Below are 23392 nucleotides of genomic sequence, written 5' to 3'. Positions count from 1 at the left end.
CTACTGTTATGATCTAATAAAGTTTATTTTTAAAAAATGACAATGTTTCATCTAGGAAATTAAACCCTTTTAATTCACGCTAGCGCCTACATAACGGTTATTGAATACTTCACAATATATTAAGTCTAGATGTTATGATACATGCATACATTTCAGTCTGTATGAGAACCCACAATCACCAGTACACATGAATGGGGAGGAGGGGAGGGGGCAATGAAACCATATAGCGCTGTATATAGATACTTGTCTCAGCTTCAGTAGAGTAAAAGCATTTTTAAATTCTCCAGCAACATTGGCATTAAAAAAAAAATACACATCAACATTACAGGTGCTTTCACAAAACTTTGTTCTGTTTTCTTTCAGAAATACTTAAATTGAAATAAGTTTTAATGGTATAAAAAAATACAAGTAAAAAGGCAGTGTCTTAATTGAAATAAAATGGGTTCAACTTTCCTTTAAACACCAAACTAATGCTTGATTTTGCACAACTTACCCATAAGCCTGCAATGTAAATCGGCTTTAATGAGACAAATAAGAACAGAAATTATGCATAGATAATATAAAACACTAAAAAGTCACTGTAACTGCATAAATAGACACATTTATGGTCCTATTCCAAACAGAAAATGCTGACAAAGTCCTGTGAAAGCACATTCAGCATCTCTTATTTTCTATATTGCAAATGTAAATGAGTCAACATTGCTGGAGAAAGTGTTTTAGTGTTTTCCTCTCTTTTCTCTGATCTCTTTCACAGAAAGAAGTTAGATACTGCGACATGTATAATTACAGCAATTCTAGGGTATAATAACCAAAAAAATTTAAACACATTTAATAAAATAAAGACATTCAAGTACAGTAAGATTTTTGCATGAAAATACAAAACTACACAAAAAGCATTAAAATCAAATCTCAACAGTTGTCTTGAGGGGGAAAAAAAAAGCTGAAGTGCTAGGTCGTTTTTGTCGCACGCTTGCGTACGAGCTTGTTGGTTGCTCAGTGATGGAAGCATTGTTGAATTTGGGGCTTTTTTTTGCCTCAACATGAATAAATTGTGCCTCTTGTGACTGAGCGTCCATCCGTCTGTCCACGGTGGGTCTGTACATGACTGCGGGATCGTCCTCTTCTTTAAAAGCAGGCGAGCCTCGGCGGCTTTTTTGTCTCTTACTCACAAAACCAACACACCCACAAACCCTGAGTCAGCTGCTCGTCCAGCTCCGTCCCACTGCTGTCGTCTTTTTTTTTTTGTCAAATAACCGAGGGAAAGGAAAAAGCGAGGCATCCTTAATCAGGCCTTTTTTCTCTAAATGTCTCCTCTGAGCATATCCACGTCTTTTTAAAGTCACTGTATATGCTCTGTGAAAGTGAATCTGTTTGAGTTTCCTCCACTGCACATCCTAAAGTGTCTCGTGTTCGTTACTGCAGGAGCACAAACTGCAGCTCAGTTGTGCTGCAGCGTGTTGGACTCTATAGGAGGAGCCGAGTCATACAGTGTGTCCGTGTCGTGAGTCGGCTCTCCAGCTAACGTGCAAGGATTTGACAGCGTCCCTGCACCACAGTCACAGAAGAATCTGCAGGAAGGGAGAGGAGAGTTTTTTGATTAAACTCACAGAAAAGGTACAAACATAGAAAGCATTATACTTCTGCAGGTCATAGTATTAAAAAAAGACAAGTTCTTCTATAAACTTGGTCATGCAGCAGCAGTATTAAAGGTGGATGGTATGCTTACACCAAAGACAGTTCTGAGCAGTGAAGCTGCAAGTATGCAATATGTAATCAATAAAGTGAGTTTTTTAGTCACGCAAGGTCTCCTTCAATGTGTGATGGTGACAGAGGTGGAAAGTAACTAAATAGATTTACTCAGGTTAGTGTAATTGAGTAGCTTTTTAAGGTCCTTGTACTTTGAGTATATTTTGAAATGAATAATTTTACTTAAATACAGGTGCATCTAAAAAATAAACCATGAAAAAAATCATTTTTTTCCTCTGATTTAATTCAATATTCTAGATAAATCTCATACAAAATAAAATATTTCAAGAAAAAAAAATCCACTATCTCAAAATATTAGAATGCCACAAAACATCAGTCCAAGAAAAGATTTAACATATGGAACTGTTGACTTTCTGGACAAGTATGCTCATTTATGCACTTAGTGGTTGGTTGGCGCTCCTTTGGCACAAGTTACTGCATTTATGCAATGTGGCATGGAGGCGCCCAGCCTGTGGCACTGCTGGGGTGTTATGAAGCCCAGGTTGCTCTGCTAGCAGCCTTCAGCTCGTCTGCATTTTTGAGTCTAGTATCTCTTCCTCTTGCCATTTCCCCAGAGATTCTCTGCAGGGTTCAGGTCAGACCAGTTGGCTGGAAAATCAAACTGAGTAACACCATGGTCAGCAAACCAGTTTTCTGGTAGTCCTGCTGGAAAAGGAAATTAGTATCTATAAAGCTTCTCAGCAGATGGAAGCATTAAGTGCTCTAAAATCTCTTGGTACATGGCTGACAGCGTTGACTCTGGACTCGATAAAGCACGCTGAACCAACAGCAGCAAATGACATGGTACCCCAAACCATCAATGACTGTGGAGACTGAAAACACTGGACTTCAAGCCCCTTGAACTCTGTGCATCTCTGATCATCCTTCAGACTACAGGACCTTGATTTCCAAATGAAATTAAAAATGTACTTTCATGAGGGGTGCAGATGGCCTGGCGGTTAAAGGCACGCATGTCCCATGCAGGCAGGTAACCCAGGTTCAAGTCTGGACTGTGGCTACTTTGCCAGATGTCTGACCCCACTCTCTCATCCTTATTTCCAACTCTATCCACTTTCCTTCCCTGTCAATGAAAGTCTAAAAATTTGCTTCATCTGGAAACAGGACTTAGGACCATTGAGCAATGATCAAGGAATTTTTCTCCATAGTCCAGGGGAGACATTTCTGATGTCTGTGGTTCAGGATTGGCTCGACACTGGGAAAACAGCACATTAGAGCTCTAAGCTCAACATTAAAACAAAAATGTCTTGAAAAGGTTTCACTTTGAATGAGACTGATCTAGAATTTATACAATTTATAAAAATTTTGCGTTTTCTGTTTGTTTTTAATCTTCTGTAAAACACATTGAGTTTACACCTGTATGAAATATGCTATACAAATAAAGTTGAATTGAATTAAAAATAAAAAATGGTCTTTTACATTATGTATTTTTTTTAAGATCCTCCTGTATTTAATCTAGGGATGCATAATACTGGATTATGGTGATAACCTATATGGTGATACTAACATTCATTTTGGCTGATACTATCAATGTAGTTCAAATGTAAAACTTCACTCCTTAAAACCAATTAAAAGTTTAATTGAGGATTAAAAAGACAATTTCAGCTGATGTAGGTATGTTGGTCCTACACATACCTCCAGAAACATATCTGTAAATATGGCTGATATTTACAGCTGATATCTCAGCTGAAATATTTACATCCAAATATTCAATGTCTAACTTTTTAATCATAATTTGTGTTGCTATCATACCCACAGTATTTTGCAGCACTAATGTAAGTGTAATGAAAACTGAGTCAACACTGACCTATCATGTCTGATGAACTCCACGTCGTGTCCTTGGTGACACTTCTTGATGCAGTTCACACAGATGGCGTTTCGGTCTGTCGTGTTACAGGTGTGACACCTGTGGGAGCCAAAAAGGTGAGTTTATTACAGATCACAGAAGAGACAAAATGCTTTCAGTCTCCTTTATGATAAACATTAAATTACCTGTAGAAATCGTGCATTGGGTAGCTGGTGTAACTTGAAATCTTGTACAGGCACTGACCTCTGCTCACAGCTTTCTCAATGGCATCCTGATTGTTCAGAATTTTGTTATCTGGAAGAAAGAGCACGAATCTGTTAGTTGTGGCATTAATTTTTATACAGGAAGTCCAGTTTTGATCGTGAGGATCTGTGACCTAAGCGCACCTTTCATTGTAACGTTGACACCGGATGCAAGAAACAATCCTCCAAAGCGATTGTTGAAGATCTGATTGCCCTCGAGAGTCGCTGTGGCATGATTGGTGATCTCAATACCTGAAGGGGGGATAAAATTAGTTTGTACTCCTGATGTTTACTCTAACTACTCTTACACAGGCATATCTGAAAGAACACAACTTCAAATGACTAATGAATACATTCTTCCAGTTCACATCTCTCCTCTACCTGCAGCAAAGCCGTCAAATATCCTGTTTTTCCTCAGGACCGGGTGGCTGTTGGTGCTGATGAGGACTCCTGCCTGGGCGTTTCTAAAGATGTCGTTTTCTTCTAACAAACCTGAAGATGGAAAATCAGACTTTTAAGACCATAAACTACAAGTATGTAAATCAAACCAAAAAGATACACCAAGTGTTTTTGTAAAGGACAGACCAATCCAACAATCATTTCAAGACTTTCTGGACTCAGGTTATGACCATTAACAGGACTTGTGGGCCAATAAAACTCTAGTAAAGCTCTTAGCATTCTTTGGCTTTATGGTAGCACAGAATAGTTCTACAAACGTGAACAGTAGTGGGTTTGCACTCCAAAGCCTCTGAGAACAGCCTGCCCTTTCAGCAATGACCTTCTGTGGCTTACCCTCCTTGTGAAGGATACCAGTGGTTGTCTTCTGGACGACTGTCAAGTCAGCAGTCTTTCCCATGAATGTGGTTGTGTGCACTAAACCAGAGCTAAGATACGGCTCAGGAAACCAAATTGGACTTTTCCACAATATTCTAATATTTTGAGATTGTGGACTTTAGATTTTCATGAGCTGTTAGTGGTAATCATTCAGAGTAAAACAAATCAAGTCTTGGAATGTTTCTCTTTATATGAGATAAATCTAGAAATTATGGAAGTTTAATTTTTTCAATTAAATCACAGCAAAAAATTAACTTTTGCATGATATTCTAATTTTTAAGATGCACCAGTATGTGCTCTAGGAAGAGTGTTTAGGTTAAGCCTGTTGATCTAAATGTCATCCGCACTTCCCAAAAGTGTTCCCTCTGCAAAATTGTACACTTTCTCTCTTGATACGCCAACTTTCATGGTTCCTTCAAGCGCAAAAACTTTTTTTTAAGATATTCCAACTTATGTTTACTAATTTGCTATTAATCCAGACAGGTGTCTTTATGCCTGAATTGAAAATGTGCACAAAGATTTGGTGGATGGAAAGCCCACTCATCTTCAGAGGGGGCTGTAAAACTCACCAAGATGTGCCAGAAAAATTACAGAAGAGTGAGATTGAATCATTCCACTTATAAAACAAGTATTACTTCCTTTGTATTTTATATATGTCTGACATATTCAAACAAAGCCTCTGCACTGAAAGTTTAAAAAAGAAAAGTAGGCTAACCAACCACCAATTCTGAATTAATGATGCTTTTTCAAATAATCAGTGTCTCAAATGTTGCATTTATCCATTTGTCAAAGTTTTAAAACAAAATGGACAAAACCAATCAGTTCTGTTGATGGGACAAAACGATATAAACAAGTTTTGTTTATAAGAAAAGTCCACAGATTTCCAAATTAATTACTGTGACAAGTTTTCCCCCTAAAGATGTTGATTAATGAAGAGGCTTCTGGCAAGGACAAAGGACCATTTAGAGTTTAGCTAAGTTCATTACTGGAGCGAAATCTACAACAATAAACACATGCCTTTAATTACTGTGCAGTAATTGGCTAATACAGAAGCACACAACTCTAGAAACACTTGACAAGCCCACAGCAGCAGAAGAGACCCAAACCTCCTCATGTCATGTTGATATAGTACTATTACAAGTGATGGAATAAACTTCATTAAAAATGGGTTTCAGAGTTATTTCTTCATGACTGTGCCCTTAAAAGAAAGCTATAAAATACTTACAGAGCTAATCAGACAGTTTTCTGCAACATCTGGGATCTTTACAGATGTTAGAGGGGTCAAACTTAGCCCAGACAATGGAAGTTTAAGAAAGCAGCTCGCTTTAAATATCAAAATGAGTCACAGATTTTAGAATAAAAGTACTTAATCTGAAGGATACGATTCATAACATGTTTTTTGTGCAGCGTCTTCAATGGGCTAGGGTCTACATTATATGTTGAAATTCAGCATTATGTGAGAGTGTTATTAGTTTTGACTTGGCAATTTTGTCATGCATTATGTTGTGTATGAATACAACATGAACATAAAGTTGTGTTTTTATACGTGACTATCATCAGACAAGTGTAGTATATTTAGAAATTTACTTGTTAAAATAAAACAAAGTTGATAAGTTACCTCTTCCTCCGTTGAATATACAGATGCCACCGTCTCGCCCGTCATGGATCTTATTCCTCCGTAGGGTCGGGTTACTGTCCGTCTTTATCCACACTCCTGCCATGGCGTTGTCAAAGATCTCATTGTCCTCAATGAAGCCTAAGCCTGCAACACAGAACATGCATAATGATTAATGAGGACAGAAGACTCCAGCAATGCTTGCAGTTTCGAGAACGACTTTATCACAGCAACACATGTCAGCTCATGGCCTTCATCAGGGTCATCAAAAAACACACTTAACTGTAAGGACTATTTTCATCCTCCGTTAACCTTGAAAGTTGGCAAAGTTGTAGGAAACCCTACTTTAGTTTAGTGATTATTACAGCAAATACCAACAGCTGATTTCTTGGTTAAAAAATGCATAATCAAATGCCTAACAGCTGTCTAGGAAAACTTCACAAAAAAAGGCAGTCTAGACTAAATCAAAGCAAAAATGTTTCCAATGCCTCTCACCTGAGTTGTAAACCAAAATGCCGCCGTTCTGCCCACCCCAGATCTTGTTCCGCCTGATCTTGGGATTGCTGCCGGTCCTGTCAAAAAGAGCACACAGAGCATAGCTTTATCCACTGCTTCAAAGTTGCATTAAATAGTTGAATACTAAAGTCATTCTGCACAAACCTTATCTGAACTCCAGAGTACATGTGATTGTAGATATCGTTGTCTTCCAGCACACCATGGCCATTGTCGTAGAAGTAGACTCCAACCTATTAAAAAAAGGTGCAAATACATTAGTGTTCTGTTCTTCCTGATGTCAAAATGCACACTTTCAGTCTGGCATTTCATTTGGCAAACATATCAGTCTTGCGACAGAAAAATAAAATTGTTACTTTATGCAATTAGATAACAGCAGTTTCTGTTATAAGCATTATTTAGATTGGAGGATTCTCACTAGGGTGCAAAAACACCTACAGAGAAGCGAAAGTTAAGAAAGCACAAAAAAGACCAACACCAGACTACAGCTGAAAGACATTCACTTAACGTGCAGCATGGCTCAGCTACAAGGCGTGCATGAATGCATGACTGAGGTTATCAAAAGTAATACTTTTTAATGCCTTGTGTTTTACAACAGCCGAAAAAAAACCCCCAAATCTTCAGGCTTATATTTAACCAAAAGCTGCATAACTAGTTAGAGACAGTAACGTCTAAATTGCACAAATGCAATGCAATTTAGATAAGACTGTGTGCAGAAGTTCAGAAAGTTTAGCAATAGTGTGCTGCCAAGTTCTGGCAACTATCAAAGAAATTTTAAAGTATTAGTTGCCTAGAACTTCTGTTTTGTTCTGTTATCATGACATCTTTACATCTGGTGGACATGTTTATGGGATTTTTTAAACTTAGCATTTATTTCTCATCCATAAACTTGTAACCTTACCTGCTTCCCGCTGTGTATCCTGTTCCTCCGCAGCACTGGCGTACTGCCCGTCGTCACCCACACACCCGCCAGCGTGTTGCTGTACACCTCGTTCTCCTCTATGACACCCTGCCCTTTTTCATGCTGCATGGAGAGAAGGAAGAACATGCTATGTTTGCAAATGACTCGAGAGTGCATGATATGTGGAATATTCTGAGGTGTAAGACTGTTTTTGTGAAAGAAAGTGATGTGATGTCATGAATAAGTTTATGAAAATACTGACCACATAAATGCCACCATGCTGTCCGTCATGGATCTTGTTGTGTCTGACGATGGGGCAGCTGTTTGTCCTGATCTGGATTCCTGCCAGGGCGTTTCCGTAGATGTCGTTTCCTTCAATGAGGCCTCGACCATCACCGAAAATGTAAACGCCACCTTGGTTGCCATTAAAAATTGCATTGCCCCTGTAATTAGACAATCAAAAATGTTATAGAAATGATGCAGCTGTGTAGGGAACAGTGCAGAACAACAGCCTTTTCAAGCATGCAGAAAATACAAAAATTACAGATATTTGGTTGAGCTGCGTGTACAAAAGGGCCAAATTTTTCATCCAAATTTATCCACACTTTCCTACCAGCACTCTAGCAAAATTTCCACATGAATGCTAGAACCAAACAAAAATGCATCAGGAAATATTGAGGACAATTCACTGCAAGCACTTTGATGTGGTGATGATGCGTTCATCCTGTCTGCCTAGCAACAGGTTCAGTCTTTGGCCAACGGGCATGTCATGAAGCTGTTATTACTCTCTGTTTTCCATTGTTTTTCCCCATTCTTTAGCTGATATAGTGAATACTTCCAAATTCACATTGCATTTATATAAGGCGAGAAACTGTCATCAGACTTCATTGCCTTGTCTGCCATGTAAAAATGTCCCACTTCAAAAGAAACCTGTGCAAAACAGCAACTAATGAAGATTTCTGAGGTTGATTTTTAGAAAATAAATATTTCAAGGAATGTTTGTTAAAAAAATGACACCCAGCTTAGTATTGTTAAAACTCTCTCTACTGACCTTATTGTTGGATCACTGTTCGATGTTATCCACACCCCGGCAAAGTTATTTGCATAGATCTTGTTTTCGATGAACTGGCCTCGACCCTTTTCGTGCACGTAGATGCCTCCCGTCTGACCGTGATGGATCTCACATCTAACCACTGTTGGGTTGGCGTACGCCTTCACCTCAAAGCCGGCGATACGGTTCCTATGGATGTTACAGCTCTCAAAGTAACCCTGATAATGTAAAGAGTAGCACAAAATTATCTCACATGGCATTGCAATGACACTCTTACCAGAGCTTTCAAAAATTAACCGCTTTAAACCGTAGCTTACCATGCCGTGGTCAAATGTGAACACACCCACGTCTCTGCCGTGGTGGATGTGATTACGTCTGATGATCGGGTTGCCATGGTTTTTCACCCAGATCCCTGCTAGAGCGTTGTTTGAGATCTCGTTGTCTTCATATATTCCCTAAACAATGAAAAATGCAAAAGTTTAAGACTGAACTTAATGTCCACTATCTTCACATTTTGTCAGAATTATTTCAGCCTTACATGTAAAAAGTAAGGCTCCCTGCACTAGATTGACATCTTTTTACTTTAAACATTTGCTAAAATGTGCCGTTGAGTGTAAATGTAATGCTCAAAAAGCATCAGATGAGATGTTGATTACCTGTGCATGGTCTGTGATGTAAAGACCAACATTTTCACAGTCGCTAATGTTGCAGTGCTTGATCGTGGGACAAGCACCCTGGCCGCTGACACACACCGCTGACCCAACTGAAACAGACAGCAAGAAGATTTATTAGTGCAACATCAGTCAAAATAAGGGATGCACAATATCGGTATCTGCGGATATCAAAATTTCAGCCCAAATGTGCAAATGATGTTTAGGCTGTAAAAATCTGCCTTCATTGGCTGTAAATATCAGCTGTACTAACAAACAGGTAAGAGGAGTTGCAGGCTGTGCCAACAGACCTACATCAGCTGAAGTCTCTTCTTTATTCATCATCATTCCTTATACTTAAAAGTGTTTTAAGGACCAAAATTTGTTAATATCCATTTGAGCTAATTAAAAGTCATAAAATGCAGATTTTTATCAGTTTGGGTCAAATGTCAGAAATAACGCCAGCATTGATGTGTATTATCATTGTTCAGTCAGATACTTCAGTGTACAGCTGAAAAAAATGTTACAGTGTTCACTACTTCTTTAAATATTGTGTTTTAAGGACTTCGGTTTTGGGTCTGAGCTAAATTTGAATATCGGTATTGGCTCAAATTATTTGTAAATATCGGCAAATTGGATATCACCAAAAATCTAATATTGTGTAGGCATGGGAAGTATCCGTTTTTTAATACTGTCAAACCTCTAAATTTGAACTGTGTATACAGTATTACTGCCAGGTGTCTAAAACCACATTGTACAAGCACTTGCCAATGTGCCCGCATAAGCACGGCAAGCAGAGCTTGCACCTCTGCAGACGCTTCATTCCTTTAACAATGCTTTGAGTCTTGAAAAAGGACTCTGATTACTGGGACACTGGAGGTGATTTACAGTTAAAGCATTATTTCCACACTTTACAGGTAAACTGAGTTACATCGAACTTCCATACTCTTTCTTTCCTCCCTTTCTCCCTGTGCATTATTGCTCCTATGCATTACCACCCCCCGTTCAAAGTAAATATGAATATAATAATTTACGACCATCATTGGACAGGATTTGGGAATATAAATTAATGTTTCCTGTGCTTTTAAACAGAGAAAGTGGACCTTAAATATTTGTTTTCGCATTATGCAAAAATGGCAGCAGCAAAACGAACAAAATATGTTCACGCTCTACTGAAATAAAATGAGTATAGGACTACATGAATTGCATGAAGTCCAAGGTATTTTGTGCCTTCCATTTAGACTGGAGAGAAGGAAGGATGTGCTGAAATGCAGCTGTACCTAAATAAACCACCAAATCTTTGTCTTGATTTAGTTCCGTAGGTATCAGACGTGTTGGCACTGGTGCCATGTTTGTATTGGATTCCAGTACTTATTCCTGTGTTAAACTTAGACTCACGTGAATGATAAACAGATGTTACTCTGGGATATTATGGAGAAAGAAAGGAAGGTGTGCATGTCTGCAATGTAGACGCTACAAGAGAAAGAAAGTCTTGGCTGCAACTCACTGAATGCCACCAACTCAGTACATGGGAATTATTGAGAAACTGGCACCAGCTCCTGCTGACATTTAACGCTATCAGATGATGACTGCTGCTAGGTTTTCAGAATGGAGAATGGTGGATAAAGCTACACTTGTTTTGATTCCTATCATTACTAAAACCCTCCAGGAATTAAAAGGAGACTAATTAAATCACTTTATCCCCTGCCCTTTCTTTGTGCTCTGTTTTTATGCAGTTTAACATGTAGAAGAGGAAAATACCCTCAGTAAGTTTGGGCCATGCACTTGAAATTACACACTTTAAACTGTTTACATGGCATCATCATACAGACATGAAACAGAGCAGTAATTTATCTTTTCTCTTTTCCTGTTCTTTTAAAGCTAGGAAACACTAATAAAGGAGGAGCAGCATTACCTGTACACGTGCTGCGTATGATGCAGTGGTCAATGATGGGGCTGCAGTTAACTGTAATCTCCAAGCAGTGGTGTGCGTTGTGGTGCTGAGCAGATTTATCATCAGGATTGAACTGTATGAGACAAAACAAAAAACAGTTCTTAGTGTTTATGTCAGCCATGATTAAATTAAAGCAAAGAAGAAAAATAAGGTTATCTTCAATAACATGGATTTATGTTTGGCCTTTATGAAATATAATAAGAGGATAATCTTACCCTAATGGTCATGTATCCAACATAAGCGTCTTCAGACCCCTCCATGAACACAAACGTAGAGTCTCTGGTGTTCTCAATGATGACTTTCTCTGCTACTTTCCCAGGAGCTACAAAATAAAACCAAAGACTACATCAGTAAGGATTTGGCATGGATGCATTTAAAGTGAAAGGGTTGCGGCAGATGAAACATACCAGCTCCGATCATTGTGATCGGCGACTCAATGTAGATCCATTCATCTGTGTAAATACCAGAGTGGACGAATATCAGGCCGTCAAAGTGAGGCTCCTGACCACCTCCGAGAGCGTCCTCAATGGTGTCATAATACTGTACAAAAGTCACAAATCAGGTTAATGACTGGAGCATTAATGTAGTAGGAAATAAAAGACAGAAACTGCTGACTTACAAACATGTTATCTCTCCCTTTGTATCTGGCAGGATTACTGTAGAAGTGCTCTGCAAAGCCTGGCTTCACATGTGCTCCTTTATACTGAAAAGAAACAATAACATGAATATTAACAAGCCAACTAATAATCTTAGACAACAAGGAGATGCACTTTAAACAAGACTGCACAAAAAGTCAGGAAAAGAAACCATCGTGGAGATCAATAAATCACAAAGGAATACAATTTTAACAAAAAGCTCTTTGTTTGCCTGTTTGAATGTCACCATGATGGCCTGTGGTGTTGCCCTTTCACATGACATTAGCTCTCTGTAAACCAGATGCTTAAAGCTGCAAATTGAAAACACTGATGTAAAGATTAAAAGGAAGCAGAGAGGGTCTGCTTCAGTGAACCCCAAATGCGGGCGCGTTGGGGAGGTCTGGCAAACCAGTGCCAATTAGTGCTTCTGTGCAATGTGATGTGACGTCTGCACGCTGTTAGGACATGAACTGACGTCTCGGCTTTGACTCGGCCACTTCAGAACATTCACCTTGATGTCTTAAACCGTTACTGTGTAGCTTTTGCTGTATGCCTCGAGTCACTGTCATGATGTAAAATAAATCTAAAATAATTCTCTTGCAGACTGAATAAGATTGTCTTCCAGGATTTTCCTATATTTTGCCACATTCGTTTACTCTCTACAAGCTTTTCAGGACTGGCTGCTGAGAAGCATCCCCACAGCATGATGCTGCCACCACCATGCTTCACAGTAGGGGTGATGTGTTTGTGGTGATGTGCAGTTTTTGATGTCTGCCAAATCATGCGTTTTGTCTGGTGGCGAAAAAGAAACGTTTTATTCTGACAACACCAAAATGTTTCTTCCACTTGAACATGTAGTCTCCCACATGCCTTTTGGGAACTCTAGTCAAGATTTAATTTGAGTTTTCTTCGACAGTGGCTTTCTCTTTGCCATTCTCCGATAAAGCTTTGACTAGTGAAGAACTCGGGAAACAGTTGTATGCACAGTTTCTCCCATCTCAGCTGACGAAGCTTGTAACTCCATTAGAGTAGTCATAGGAGTCTAGGTGGCCTTCTCACTAATCTCCCTCTTGCACAGTCACTCAGTTTGTGAGGACGGCCTGATCTAGGCAGATTCACACGTGGTATAATCCTCCCATTTCTTGATTATGGATTTAACTGAACTCTAGGGGATGTTCAGTGCCTTGGAATTGTTTTGAATCCGTCCCCTGACTAATACTTTTCAACAGCCTTTTCTCTGAGTGGCCTGGAGTGTTCTTTTGTCTTCATGGAGTAATGGTAGCCAGGAATACTGACTAACCAATGACTGGTCCTTCCAGACACGGGTGTCTTTATTCTTCAATCACTTGAGACACATTCACTGCACTCAGGGGATCCCCATTTCACTAATTGTAAGACAACTACCACCAGTTGGTTGGACCTCTGTTGAATTAGTTCAGGGTGTCACTTTAAATGGAGTGAATATTTATGTAGTAACATCACATATTTTTGTTTGATTTGCATTAATCTGTAGAGATCTGTTTTCACTCTGACAGTTTATTGTTAGATAAAATTGTCATGAAAGCCAAGTCTTATAGACTAAAATTTATTTACAAAATCAATAAAAAGTCAAAACATCTAAGAGGTGAATACATTTTATAGGCACTGTATATATTGGTGTCTGTATAGGCCAAGAAAGTTTGAAATATTTCCATGTAGGATATCGACTTTGTGATGCAGTGACATTACAACCCTTGACCTGATAATCACAACACAACTTGAACCTTAAAATATACTAATTGGAGAACCAGTATTTTCTCTGTCTCCTCACTACATCTTTTAAAGTTGAAGAAATCATCACAACTGAAGGGGAAACATTATTATCTACCCTCATATACCTTGTCCTAAGAATCCATGTTCACATTATACAAGTCTACTTTTTAGACCTGTATAACCATAACAACAGTTAAAGAATGTAAGAATTATGTGTCTGTGTTTAAGACATTATACAAAATATCATTCAGTAAGTTCCCATGAGTTTTTTTACCAGCTGCTGAAAGCTCTCTTTCCATGGGTTTGGCTGCTCATAGTCCTCTGGGTTTATCTGGTAAAATTTCCCCGCCTCAGGGTGCATCATGGGTCGTGTGTATTCAAACACTTCCATGTACAGCCTTTTCCTGAAAGACAAAAGCAACACAATGACTGGAGCATTAATGTAGTAGGAAATAAAAGAAGTAAAATAAAAAAAGAGGATGTACTTGCCACATTTTTTGGTAATAAAAGAAGCACTGGGGTAATTCTTTCTATGCAAGAATGTCAAAGATTTGTGGGTTTCAACTTTTTAAAAGTCAGAATTTCTTGTTTATACGGACTTGTCTATGGTCTTTTTAACTTATATGTTAATATTTTAATAGAAAATTTAAAAGCTTAGGAATGTAAAAGCTCATATTTTATTATCTCCTCATTAACAGACATCAACCTGCGCTCTGGAAAACAATGATGTCAAACTTAAGACATATTGGTGATCAGATGATTAAAGAACTAATGGTAAAATTATAAGCAGACCAAAAAATTATGCAAGCATTGTATTTAAGACACCTCCAGGGTTCATACACCTTTTTCAACGTGAAATTTAAGTACATTTTCTGCACTTTTAAGGTGCATTCACACGCTTTTCCAGGGCCTTACAACTGTGGCAAAGGAAAACACAATTAAGTTGATATAAAACATTTACCAGAAAAAATAACACCATCTCAAGAAAATACATATAAAACGTGAATGCGAGGATCCATTAAAAACAATCACTGTCACCTTGATTTTACCTGGTTACTGCCTGACATTCTACTTAAAAGAACCAGTGTTTCTCTCTGACATTAATTGATTAATTTTTTCCCCATGAAAGACTCTGACTTCTCCTATTTCTCTTTTTTATCCCCAACTTTATCTATATTTTTACAGTGAGATCCATACAATTTCAATCGCAAGTATGCATCTAAAATCAAAGACATTTTGAAACACAATAATATCATTCAAGCATTTTTAGGGACTTCACGCATGAACAGGAACCCTGAGCCTCACTAGTAGTGAAGACTACGACACATTTTAATGACAGATTATTTATATAAATTTAGTAATATTTATTATTAAAGAGTCTCACCAGAGAATGGGGTCATTGGCCAGCTCACTGAAGCGTTTACACACACATGCTGCGCGACACAAGTCCTGCTCCAACAGGTACGAGAAGATCTTCAGCACCACCTCGTCTGGAAGCTTCTCCTGCAAATATTGCTCTGCTGGAGCTGCTGGAGCATGGATGACAAGACAATGGATTCAGAATAAAGCTTCTAGACATGCATATTTATACTTAGACTTAATGAGGAACCGGACCTAAATCTGGAGTCACAATAAAGCAATAAATCTCTGGAGCAATGACTGAGGCACTGAAATATCTAAATGTAGTGCTTTGCAAAGGATATAGCACTATCAGGTACGGTTGGTCAACTATATATCAGTAAACTGTGTCTCTGACTGACTGACAGGACTGTTTTCCAAAACAAGCTCTTTCTGGGGGCTGAAATATGACTCACAAAAATTCATAAAGAGGCAGATAATTTTGTTACACCCTGACAAAAAAACAGCAGATTCTGTGGATGTATGCAGCAGATCTGTGTGGAGGAAGTCGTATTTTCAATTGAGGTCACCCTGCTTTTCAAGCAGACCAGCTAGAGAAGTACTGCATGAACTGATAATGTCAGTAATTCAGTATTTCTGAGATTATCCTTGTAATCACAAGAGTAATATGTTAATGAACACTTCTGCATTTCAAAACAGAGAAGAGAAAAAGAAAAAAAATCCCCCAAAAATGTAAAAGACAAGATCAGGCGTGCTATATTGAACATGCTCCCTGAAAAAAAAGATGTCCATACAACTGTGGGATTAACCAGCAGAGAGATAAAAATGTATTTGTGGTAATGTGAAAACAAGGCCCGAAGTGTCAAACTGCAAGTTTGTACACAAACATATGCTCTTTGTTCAAGAGTAATAACACTACATGCATTACACACAGCACTGTAAACATCGAAGGCATTGGTGTATAAAACTGCTTTAATAATTTTTACTGCTAAGTTCCTGCTAAGGAATCAGAGCTTCTGTGTGCTCATAACAAGTCGATGTGACCTTTTACTTTGACACCACAAAGCCTGAACCAAATGCCATCTTATGGTGCAAACATCTATTTCTGATTCTTTGGCAGAGCTTCAGAGTATAAGACTTTCAATTGCCCACTTCAAATCTTAAGAAAAGATGCTTTTAACAGACATAAACACTGCTCTTGACATGTAATAGACACCATTACACCACTACATTTCCTATGTCATCATCCCATAATTTGCCAGAATGAATAAGAGACTAGCCTCTCATACTGAAAGTGAAAGCAAAATTGTACAAGTTGCTTTCAAATTCATGTTTTCAAAAAAGACTTTGTGAACAGAAACTTGACCTGTTGCATGCAAAAGAAAAAACCTGCAAATTTTCCCCTGATTGCAGAAAGAAGCAATTGGAATTGCCTTACTAAAATAACCCCTCACCACCATAATGATGAATGCACCTTTGTGGAATGTGTTTCTCATTACCTGGTAAATCTTGACATTTTCCCGAAACTCTGGGGCGCTTAGGTCGGTGTCCAAAGTTTTCTGTGGTTGAAGTGGAAGCACCCTGTAGAATAAAGAAAGGCAAAGAAAACTTAACATTAATTCTTGTGCTATGTCATACCCAAATCCTAATTTATGTGACACATTTGTACTTTTATCTTTTTATTTGTGATGTACGTGCCTCCATGTTTGTCTTCGTCGGACACACTGTTCTCTTGGGTAGAGACTTCCTTCTAAGTTGGTAGGGACTATTCTGAGCTCCTGGACCGGATTCTTCTGCGACCATATCTGCAGGAACGTCCTCATCTGGAAGGGACAGGTATACAAAAATCAGTGATGTTTTGGCAGTGATTTTTATTTACATAACACAATAAATTACCGTAAGCGATGGAAATAAAAAATACAAGCTTTTTTGGATGATTCATAGCTGACAAACACAGGAAAATGTCATACACATTTGAGTTTCAAACAATGCTGGTGAAAGCTCTTTGAAATGTGTTTAAAGACAATACAGTATAGTAACAACATTTTAAAAAAAACACATATTCCATAAAGCAAGTGCTTAGGAGAGAAATGAATCCAATCAAACTTCAAGTAAACTACACCAACATTGGCATGGTTTCAGTACTGACAAGGTGCCACTATATTTGTACAAAAATGCAGGAGTTAGCTTGGCATTTTTGGTGCTTAAAACAAAGAAATGATTTAATGTTGGGCTTCTAGGACCTCTGGTTTTGTTGCTGTGGTATAAAACAATAACTTGACAGCCCTACTTCAAACATCTTTTGTGAGTTAGTAACCAAATATCCTGATTTAACTCTGAACAGAGGCTTTGTAACTTACAGCATTGTATTTTTGGTTTTGCTATGAAGATGTACAGCAGTCTCTCATGGAGCAAAGCCTGCATTTATGATGTGCATCTTTAGTGAAACAAAGGGCATGCATTCAAACCTTTAACTTACTGTTTATCATACCAGTATGTAAGAAGAAGTGTGTAATGGCACTTTTCAGTAACCATAGATTGCAATCATCATAACTCTGTCAAACATTTTTTACCAAAAAATACAGAAGACCTCTTAATTACCTGCTAAGATGTTAAAGTTTGATAACAGTTCATATCAACGCAGGATTCAATCAAGAGACGAACAAAAGCACCAACCCTGGGCTGAACCTGACGTCTTTTTAAAAGGCCATTCACCACAGCATGATGAGTTGATAGCTGCTACTCCAGATGGAAGATGCAAACTCCCTGTTTGTTGCTCTGGTTGCAAATATGACTCCACGGCTACTATCCCAGTAACCACTACAAACACTGTCTGTCTAACACACCAGTCCGCTAAAGGCAAATTCTCTATGGTTGTAAACTAACATAATGTAGGCTGATTTGACAGTCACAGCTTAACATTGAATCCCTGTGCATCAGACAGTTTCAGAGAAAAGTTGACCCTATATCAAATAATGATTCAAACCATTTAAATGGCAAATTTAAGCTTCTCCTGTCTGGACATAGGTACAAAGTAGCCACCTTTAAAACTAAGGGATATCAAAAGACTAAACAAGACAACATAAAACAGCACCAATGCTGTAAGAGCATAAATAATCCTGTATCATTTATTGACTATTAATGATCTTTCTTATCTTCTTTTAACTGATGACACGTTTGATTTGTTTTTAATTACTTTGTTTCCATTGATTGATGGTAAATTTTTATCCCCATCTGTTTTTAATCCACTTGTCTTTCACTTTTTTTTATCTTATTCAGCTAAAGGTTATCTTTTAAGTCTTGCGCACTGTCGTGTTTTTGATTGTTGTGGCTTGTCCTATGCTGTTTGTTTGTGGAAAAGGCCAACTCATTCATTAGAAAGTAACCCAACCTTATCTAACCTATCCAAATACATAGGTTCTCCTGTGACCAAAAAAATACTCCTGATGACAAGAAATGAATATATCAATTTCCGGGTACCTGCATGCTTAATGTAAGGAAATAGAAAGGACACTGTTGCAGTTCTGTTACCAACTATTTATTCATTTAACGACAATTCAGCGCGACAGCTGAGCTTTGCTGTGACATCTAGATGGGCAGCCATGACTGATTAAATTAATGAGGACAAAAGAAAAGAACAAAAACTGATAATCCATTCATTAGGATGAGCATTATGTGTAAGTAGTTGAGTTTTCCTTTGCCACATGCCTTTCAAATACTCCTGACAGAGCCTCTTGGTTCCTCATGGGCGAAAGTAAAGTGTCAAGTATTACATTTGTGTGTGTGATAATTTGTGCGCAAGTGCGCTTTGACTAACAACCACTGTAGTTATCACTTTTGTGGGTGTGAAGTAGGGTTGGGCATTGTTTGGGTTTTTTCCAGTACCGATGAAAAATCTTTTTAAAAGGTACTGGTACCTAAACAATGCCTGAATCTATACCTTTAAGAGGAAATGGGTATTTTAAAATTCGGCAGCTCAATAAAAGCTATTTTGTAAATAATTCAGAAATAGGATGCCAATAGAACATATGTGTGAAGGAAACAGTTGCAACTTCTCCACATATTGTATTTTTCTGCCTTTCCTTTGGTATGACGAAACTGCTTTGGGGTGATGAGGTACTGAAATGAAGCATTTAAATCTGTCATGTAATACAGAACAGTGGATATCAGGTGAGTTGGTGCCGGTACTATGCTGGTACCAGATGTTGATACTCATCCCTAGTAGGGCTGAATGATTTGCAAAAATAATCTAATTGTCATTTTTTCCCCCCTAAATATTGCGATTGCGATTTAATATGTGATTATTCTTGGATTAATCGTATGTATTTTTCCCCAAATTCAAGCAACAAATAATTCCATAAATAAGACCATGTGTATTTAAAACAACGGAACTATTCCTGATACATTAGTAGCATGAATCTGAATATGGGGGTGCAACCAGCTTTAAGCTATAAAGGAGGCAGCTGGAGTGGAGGAAGGCTGGCTACCAGCTAATCGCAGCTGGGACATGACTTTGGTGAAGTAACGCTAGGCTTCATCAGTTTTAGATAGAATGAGCAAACTATTTTTGCATTATCCTTTTTATGTCACTCATTTTGATTAAGAAATACATAATACACAAAAAGGAGGATTTTTGTAAAACAATAAAAAAATGGCATTTGAATGTTTGCATAGTGTACATAAAATCTCTGCTGCAAAAAATATATATACATATTATACTGGTATTTTCACACATTTCAAGTTAAAGAAATATTGCAACTTCTGCGATTTGAAAATTGCAGCAGGCCATAGTGTGATTTAATCTAATTTGCAATTAATTGTCCAGCTCAAATCCCTAGGGTGAAGGTGTCAATATTTTCAGTACTCTGGTAGAAATGTTTTAAACAATACAATTTATGTCATTTCAATCAACAATGCAAATGTTAAAAAACAAAGACTCTTGTCATATTTTACACCCTAAGAATCGAGTATATATTGGAAATGTGGCATTATTAAAAAGCTGCCTAAGTACTTGTTCAAATCAGACACTGCAGGACTTGGCTGACAATTTTAGTCGGGGAAAATGAGACACAGTCACGTATTTGGTGCCTAGGACTTCTAGTCTTGGCATTATGGCAGGAAAATTCATCAAAAATTAGATTACATCACAACATAGCCAGCTGCAAAAATCGAAAAATGGGGCGTGATTTCTTTAACCTAAAAAGTTTGTTGAAATACCAGTTTTAAACATTTCTTTCAGCAGAGAATTATGCCCTACACATTACGCAAACATTTAAGTGTCTTTTTTAATAGTGTGGAAAAAATCAGACTTTCATCATTACTGTATACATAATTTTTGTCAAAGTGAGAATGACATAACAATGATCACTGCTTAAATACAAAAATTTATATTGAATTTTCAATATGAGTCTAAATAATCCCAATTGGATATTTCATTCAAAATTGATCAGTCTGAGTTTGTATCTAATATGGCATTGTTATAATGTAACAATGAAAGATGAGGAACTTAAAAAATAACCGTATATTAATCTGCAATGTTGGGGGAGAAAAATGCAATTACATTATTTTCCAAAATCATTCAGCCCTATTGGGCATCTAAGTAAGTATCCATATTGTTTACTTTTGCAAGTATGTACTAGTCTAGGAAATTAAGCTCAGTGTTAGTTCATGCAGGACACAGCAGTCATACACCAGGCTGTAATCAGCTGACAGCCAGCTGATCATAATTATAATATGACATACTGCTCACTAATCCCTGCTTGCATTAATGTTGATGCACCATGCTGCTGGCAAAGCTTAACCTCCTCCACCCCAGCCTTCTCCTTTATAGCAGAAAGCTCACTGCACCCTCATATTCAGATTCATGCTACTATGGATTTATTGCTTTGAACTAATTTTATTTTATTCAATATGCACTGTCATAAATGTATCTATCCATATGGGGTTTTCTAGCAGTGTGCTCCCTGGAAAATCAAAGCATGCTGCTTGAATAACCCTGGGTGCGTCTTTTAAGCAGAGCCTCCTCCAACAAGTAAAACACTATATCCATTTGCAATAAAATGCGATAAAGTGGTTAAACGTATGAGCAGAGTGTTCCTGTCTGAAGTAAAATTTGTTAAAGTGGCAATCTTCATGGATATGTGTCAGTTGAACTGAAAACAAATCAAGCCTTTATCTGTATTCCCTTGCAGTATCAATCTCTATTCTTGGTGGTAAACCTCTAAATCAAGCTTTCAGTAGTAGAAAGTATGTGTTTATCAAGTAAGAAGTTTATCAAGTTTAAAAGCTGTTGCATTTGCTTGCTGTTTACATTCACTTATCTCAAATCTACTCGTATGCATCTAATGCCACTTAATTGATGCTGTGAGAGCCAACGTCAGTCCATTTCACTTCTCAGCCTAATGGGGTCAAATCAGACTCAAACATTCACCTGACCAGTGTCCTCATATTCCTCAGTCATGGCAACAGTGACTAAAAAATAAGTGGTTAATGTTTACTTTGAAAAATTACAGTCAGTATTCTGTGTGTAACACTACACCTTCTGTTGTCACACATCATTACCGTAGGGAAGAAAAACTAAAAACACAGATTTATTGTTACAGTTACGTGACTACTATCGTAAAAACGAATTTAACCACCACTTGGCATTTAAACCTCGTAAAATCGACAAAAGCTCAAGATTTATAAAAGCAGAAACGCCAGCACGCAGATAGCTAGCCAAACATGCTAACGAAACATTCATGTGATGTCGGAAAATCGGAAAAAATGTACCCTTTGGGAAAATCCACACAAGAGCAAACTTAATTCTAAAAATCGATCAAAATGGAGAATTAACGGAAACAGTGTTTATCAAAGTTAGCGTTGACTCAACGGTATTTGATTTATACGCAATCCATTTCCTTTAAATAAATTCGCTGTCTCTTTTGTTAAATGTCATGTAGTATAAAACTGTAAGTGTCAGTTTCCGCACGCGCAGTCACACAATTTATTTAAGAAAAAGATAGATGCAGATGATAAACTCATATCTGGTCGAATTATGTTTCCGAACCACACTCTACAGCTCATTTAAATCAGCATAGGCTTAGGAATGACTTTCTTACTTGGGAACTCCGAGCATTCAGCGAGAATGTAAATGCAACATAATAATAACAGCTAGCCAATGCTAGGTTCGCTTAGCATGCTACGACAACTGGCGAACCCACTTTGTGTACCCTTTCCTGCGTTTGTCAACCATGAATCAAACAGCCGTTGCCACCCTCTAGTATTTAATTCCATAAAAATAACGTAACATAGCAAAAATTAATATAGTTAAGAGCGACAAGAGGTCAGCGAAGCAAGAAAAAAGGCCAACTCGGGGCAATAATCAAGCAAAACAAAGCGCGGCCTATATGCTAGGTGCTAACACAAAAGCCTCGGTATTTCCTGATTGCACAGCGACACTTTGAGAATAATGCTAGAGCCATACCGTTTGAGCACAACATTGCACTTACGTTTATGTATATATACGCCCTAAATGAGATCATAACGATACAAAAATAATCCAATTAAGTAAAAAATCAACCCTAGCACCAGTCTATGACAAGACGTCCAGGAAAGCTAAAGCTACTTGAGCTAGCATTACCTCTTTCCTGGTGGTTCCTCTCCGGCTGCACCGGGCGCGGCCTCGACACTCGCCTGGGTCTTCTGCTAACGTTACTTGCTCTGACGGAGTTCATTTGGGGTGTTGTTAATCTTGAAGAAACGTCGAAGCCTTCACAGCAGAAGAGGCTGCTCCAGGTACATAATCTATGTCTTTTTGTCAAGCATTGCACGGTCTGCCATGTTTAGCCGTTGCTCCTGAAAACCGTCTCTCCGTGTGTTATTCCCGTTCCCCTGCACTGCTGTTACGTCTCTCCCCGTTCTACTGAAGCAGGAGGAGCCATAACAGACAGGCACCGTCCGTCAGGCTTCAGTCACATCACATGGGAGGACCTCTCGCGGTCACGTCGACTCAAAGGTGATGTCTTCTACTTTTCTAGCTTTGCTATTCAAGCATCCTCCATTAGACAAGTTGCATTTCGCATTAGGGGTATTTTATTTCCTTTATATGTTTAAAAAGCATTAACAAACAGCAATTAAATAATAATAAGCATGTAAATAGGCAAATCAGAATAAAATGTTTGATATAGCCCACAATGTAAAAAGCACATTGTAATTAAACACATTTCTCTGAAGAAGAAAAAAACTAAGAGTAGGCAACAGTTAAAAATTATATCTTTATGCTGACGTACAAAATACCTGAATGAAACTGGGAAAAAATACTCTAAAAGAGAATA

General features: G+C 38.0%; 1 protein-coding gene across 2 annotated transcripts; it reads right to left on the bottom strand.

Moving 5' to 3' along the window:
• Positions 1–6: 6 nt before the first annotated feature.
• Positions 7–23021, bottom strand: fbxo11a (F-box protein 11a). 2 transcript variants are annotated; one of them, XM_041790133.1, is made up of 22 exons: positions 22699–23021; positions 16776–16900; positions 16577–16658; positions 15103–15247; positions 13993–14122; positions 11951–12034; positions 11739–11871; positions 11547–11653; positions 11293–11404; positions 9384–9490; positions 9045–9182; positions 8728–8945; positions 7939–8119; positions 7677–7799; positions 6923–7008; positions 6758–6834; positions 6266–6409; positions 4195–4305; positions 3958–4065; positions 3757–3865; positions 3572–3670; positions 7–1568 (listed from the first exon to the last, which is right to left on the bottom strand). In XM_041790133.1, exons 1-22 carry the CDS (start codon positions 22790–22792, stop codon positions 1439–1441), a joined length of 2643 nt encoding a protein of 880 aa, XP_041646067.1. In that variant the 5' UTR covers positions 22793–23021; the 3' UTR covers positions 7–1438. The 2 variants fall into 2 exon arrangements, with proteins under 2 accessions (XP_041646067.1, XP_041646068.1); XM_041790134.1 differs by having other exon boundaries at positions 15103–15244.
• Positions 23022–23392: the final 371 nt, after the last annotated feature.

This window comes from Cheilinus undulatus, linkage group 6, assembly GCF_018320785.1.
Source record: "Cheilinus undulatus linkage group 6, ASM1832078v1, whole genome shotgun sequence".
Classification (NCBI taxonomy): domain Eukaryota; kingdom Metazoa; phylum Chordata; class Actinopteri; order Labriformes; family Labridae; genus Cheilinus; species Cheilinus undulatus.
Note: the sequence above shows the minus strand (reverse complement) of the source record. Positions and strands in the feature narration are given on the sequence as shown.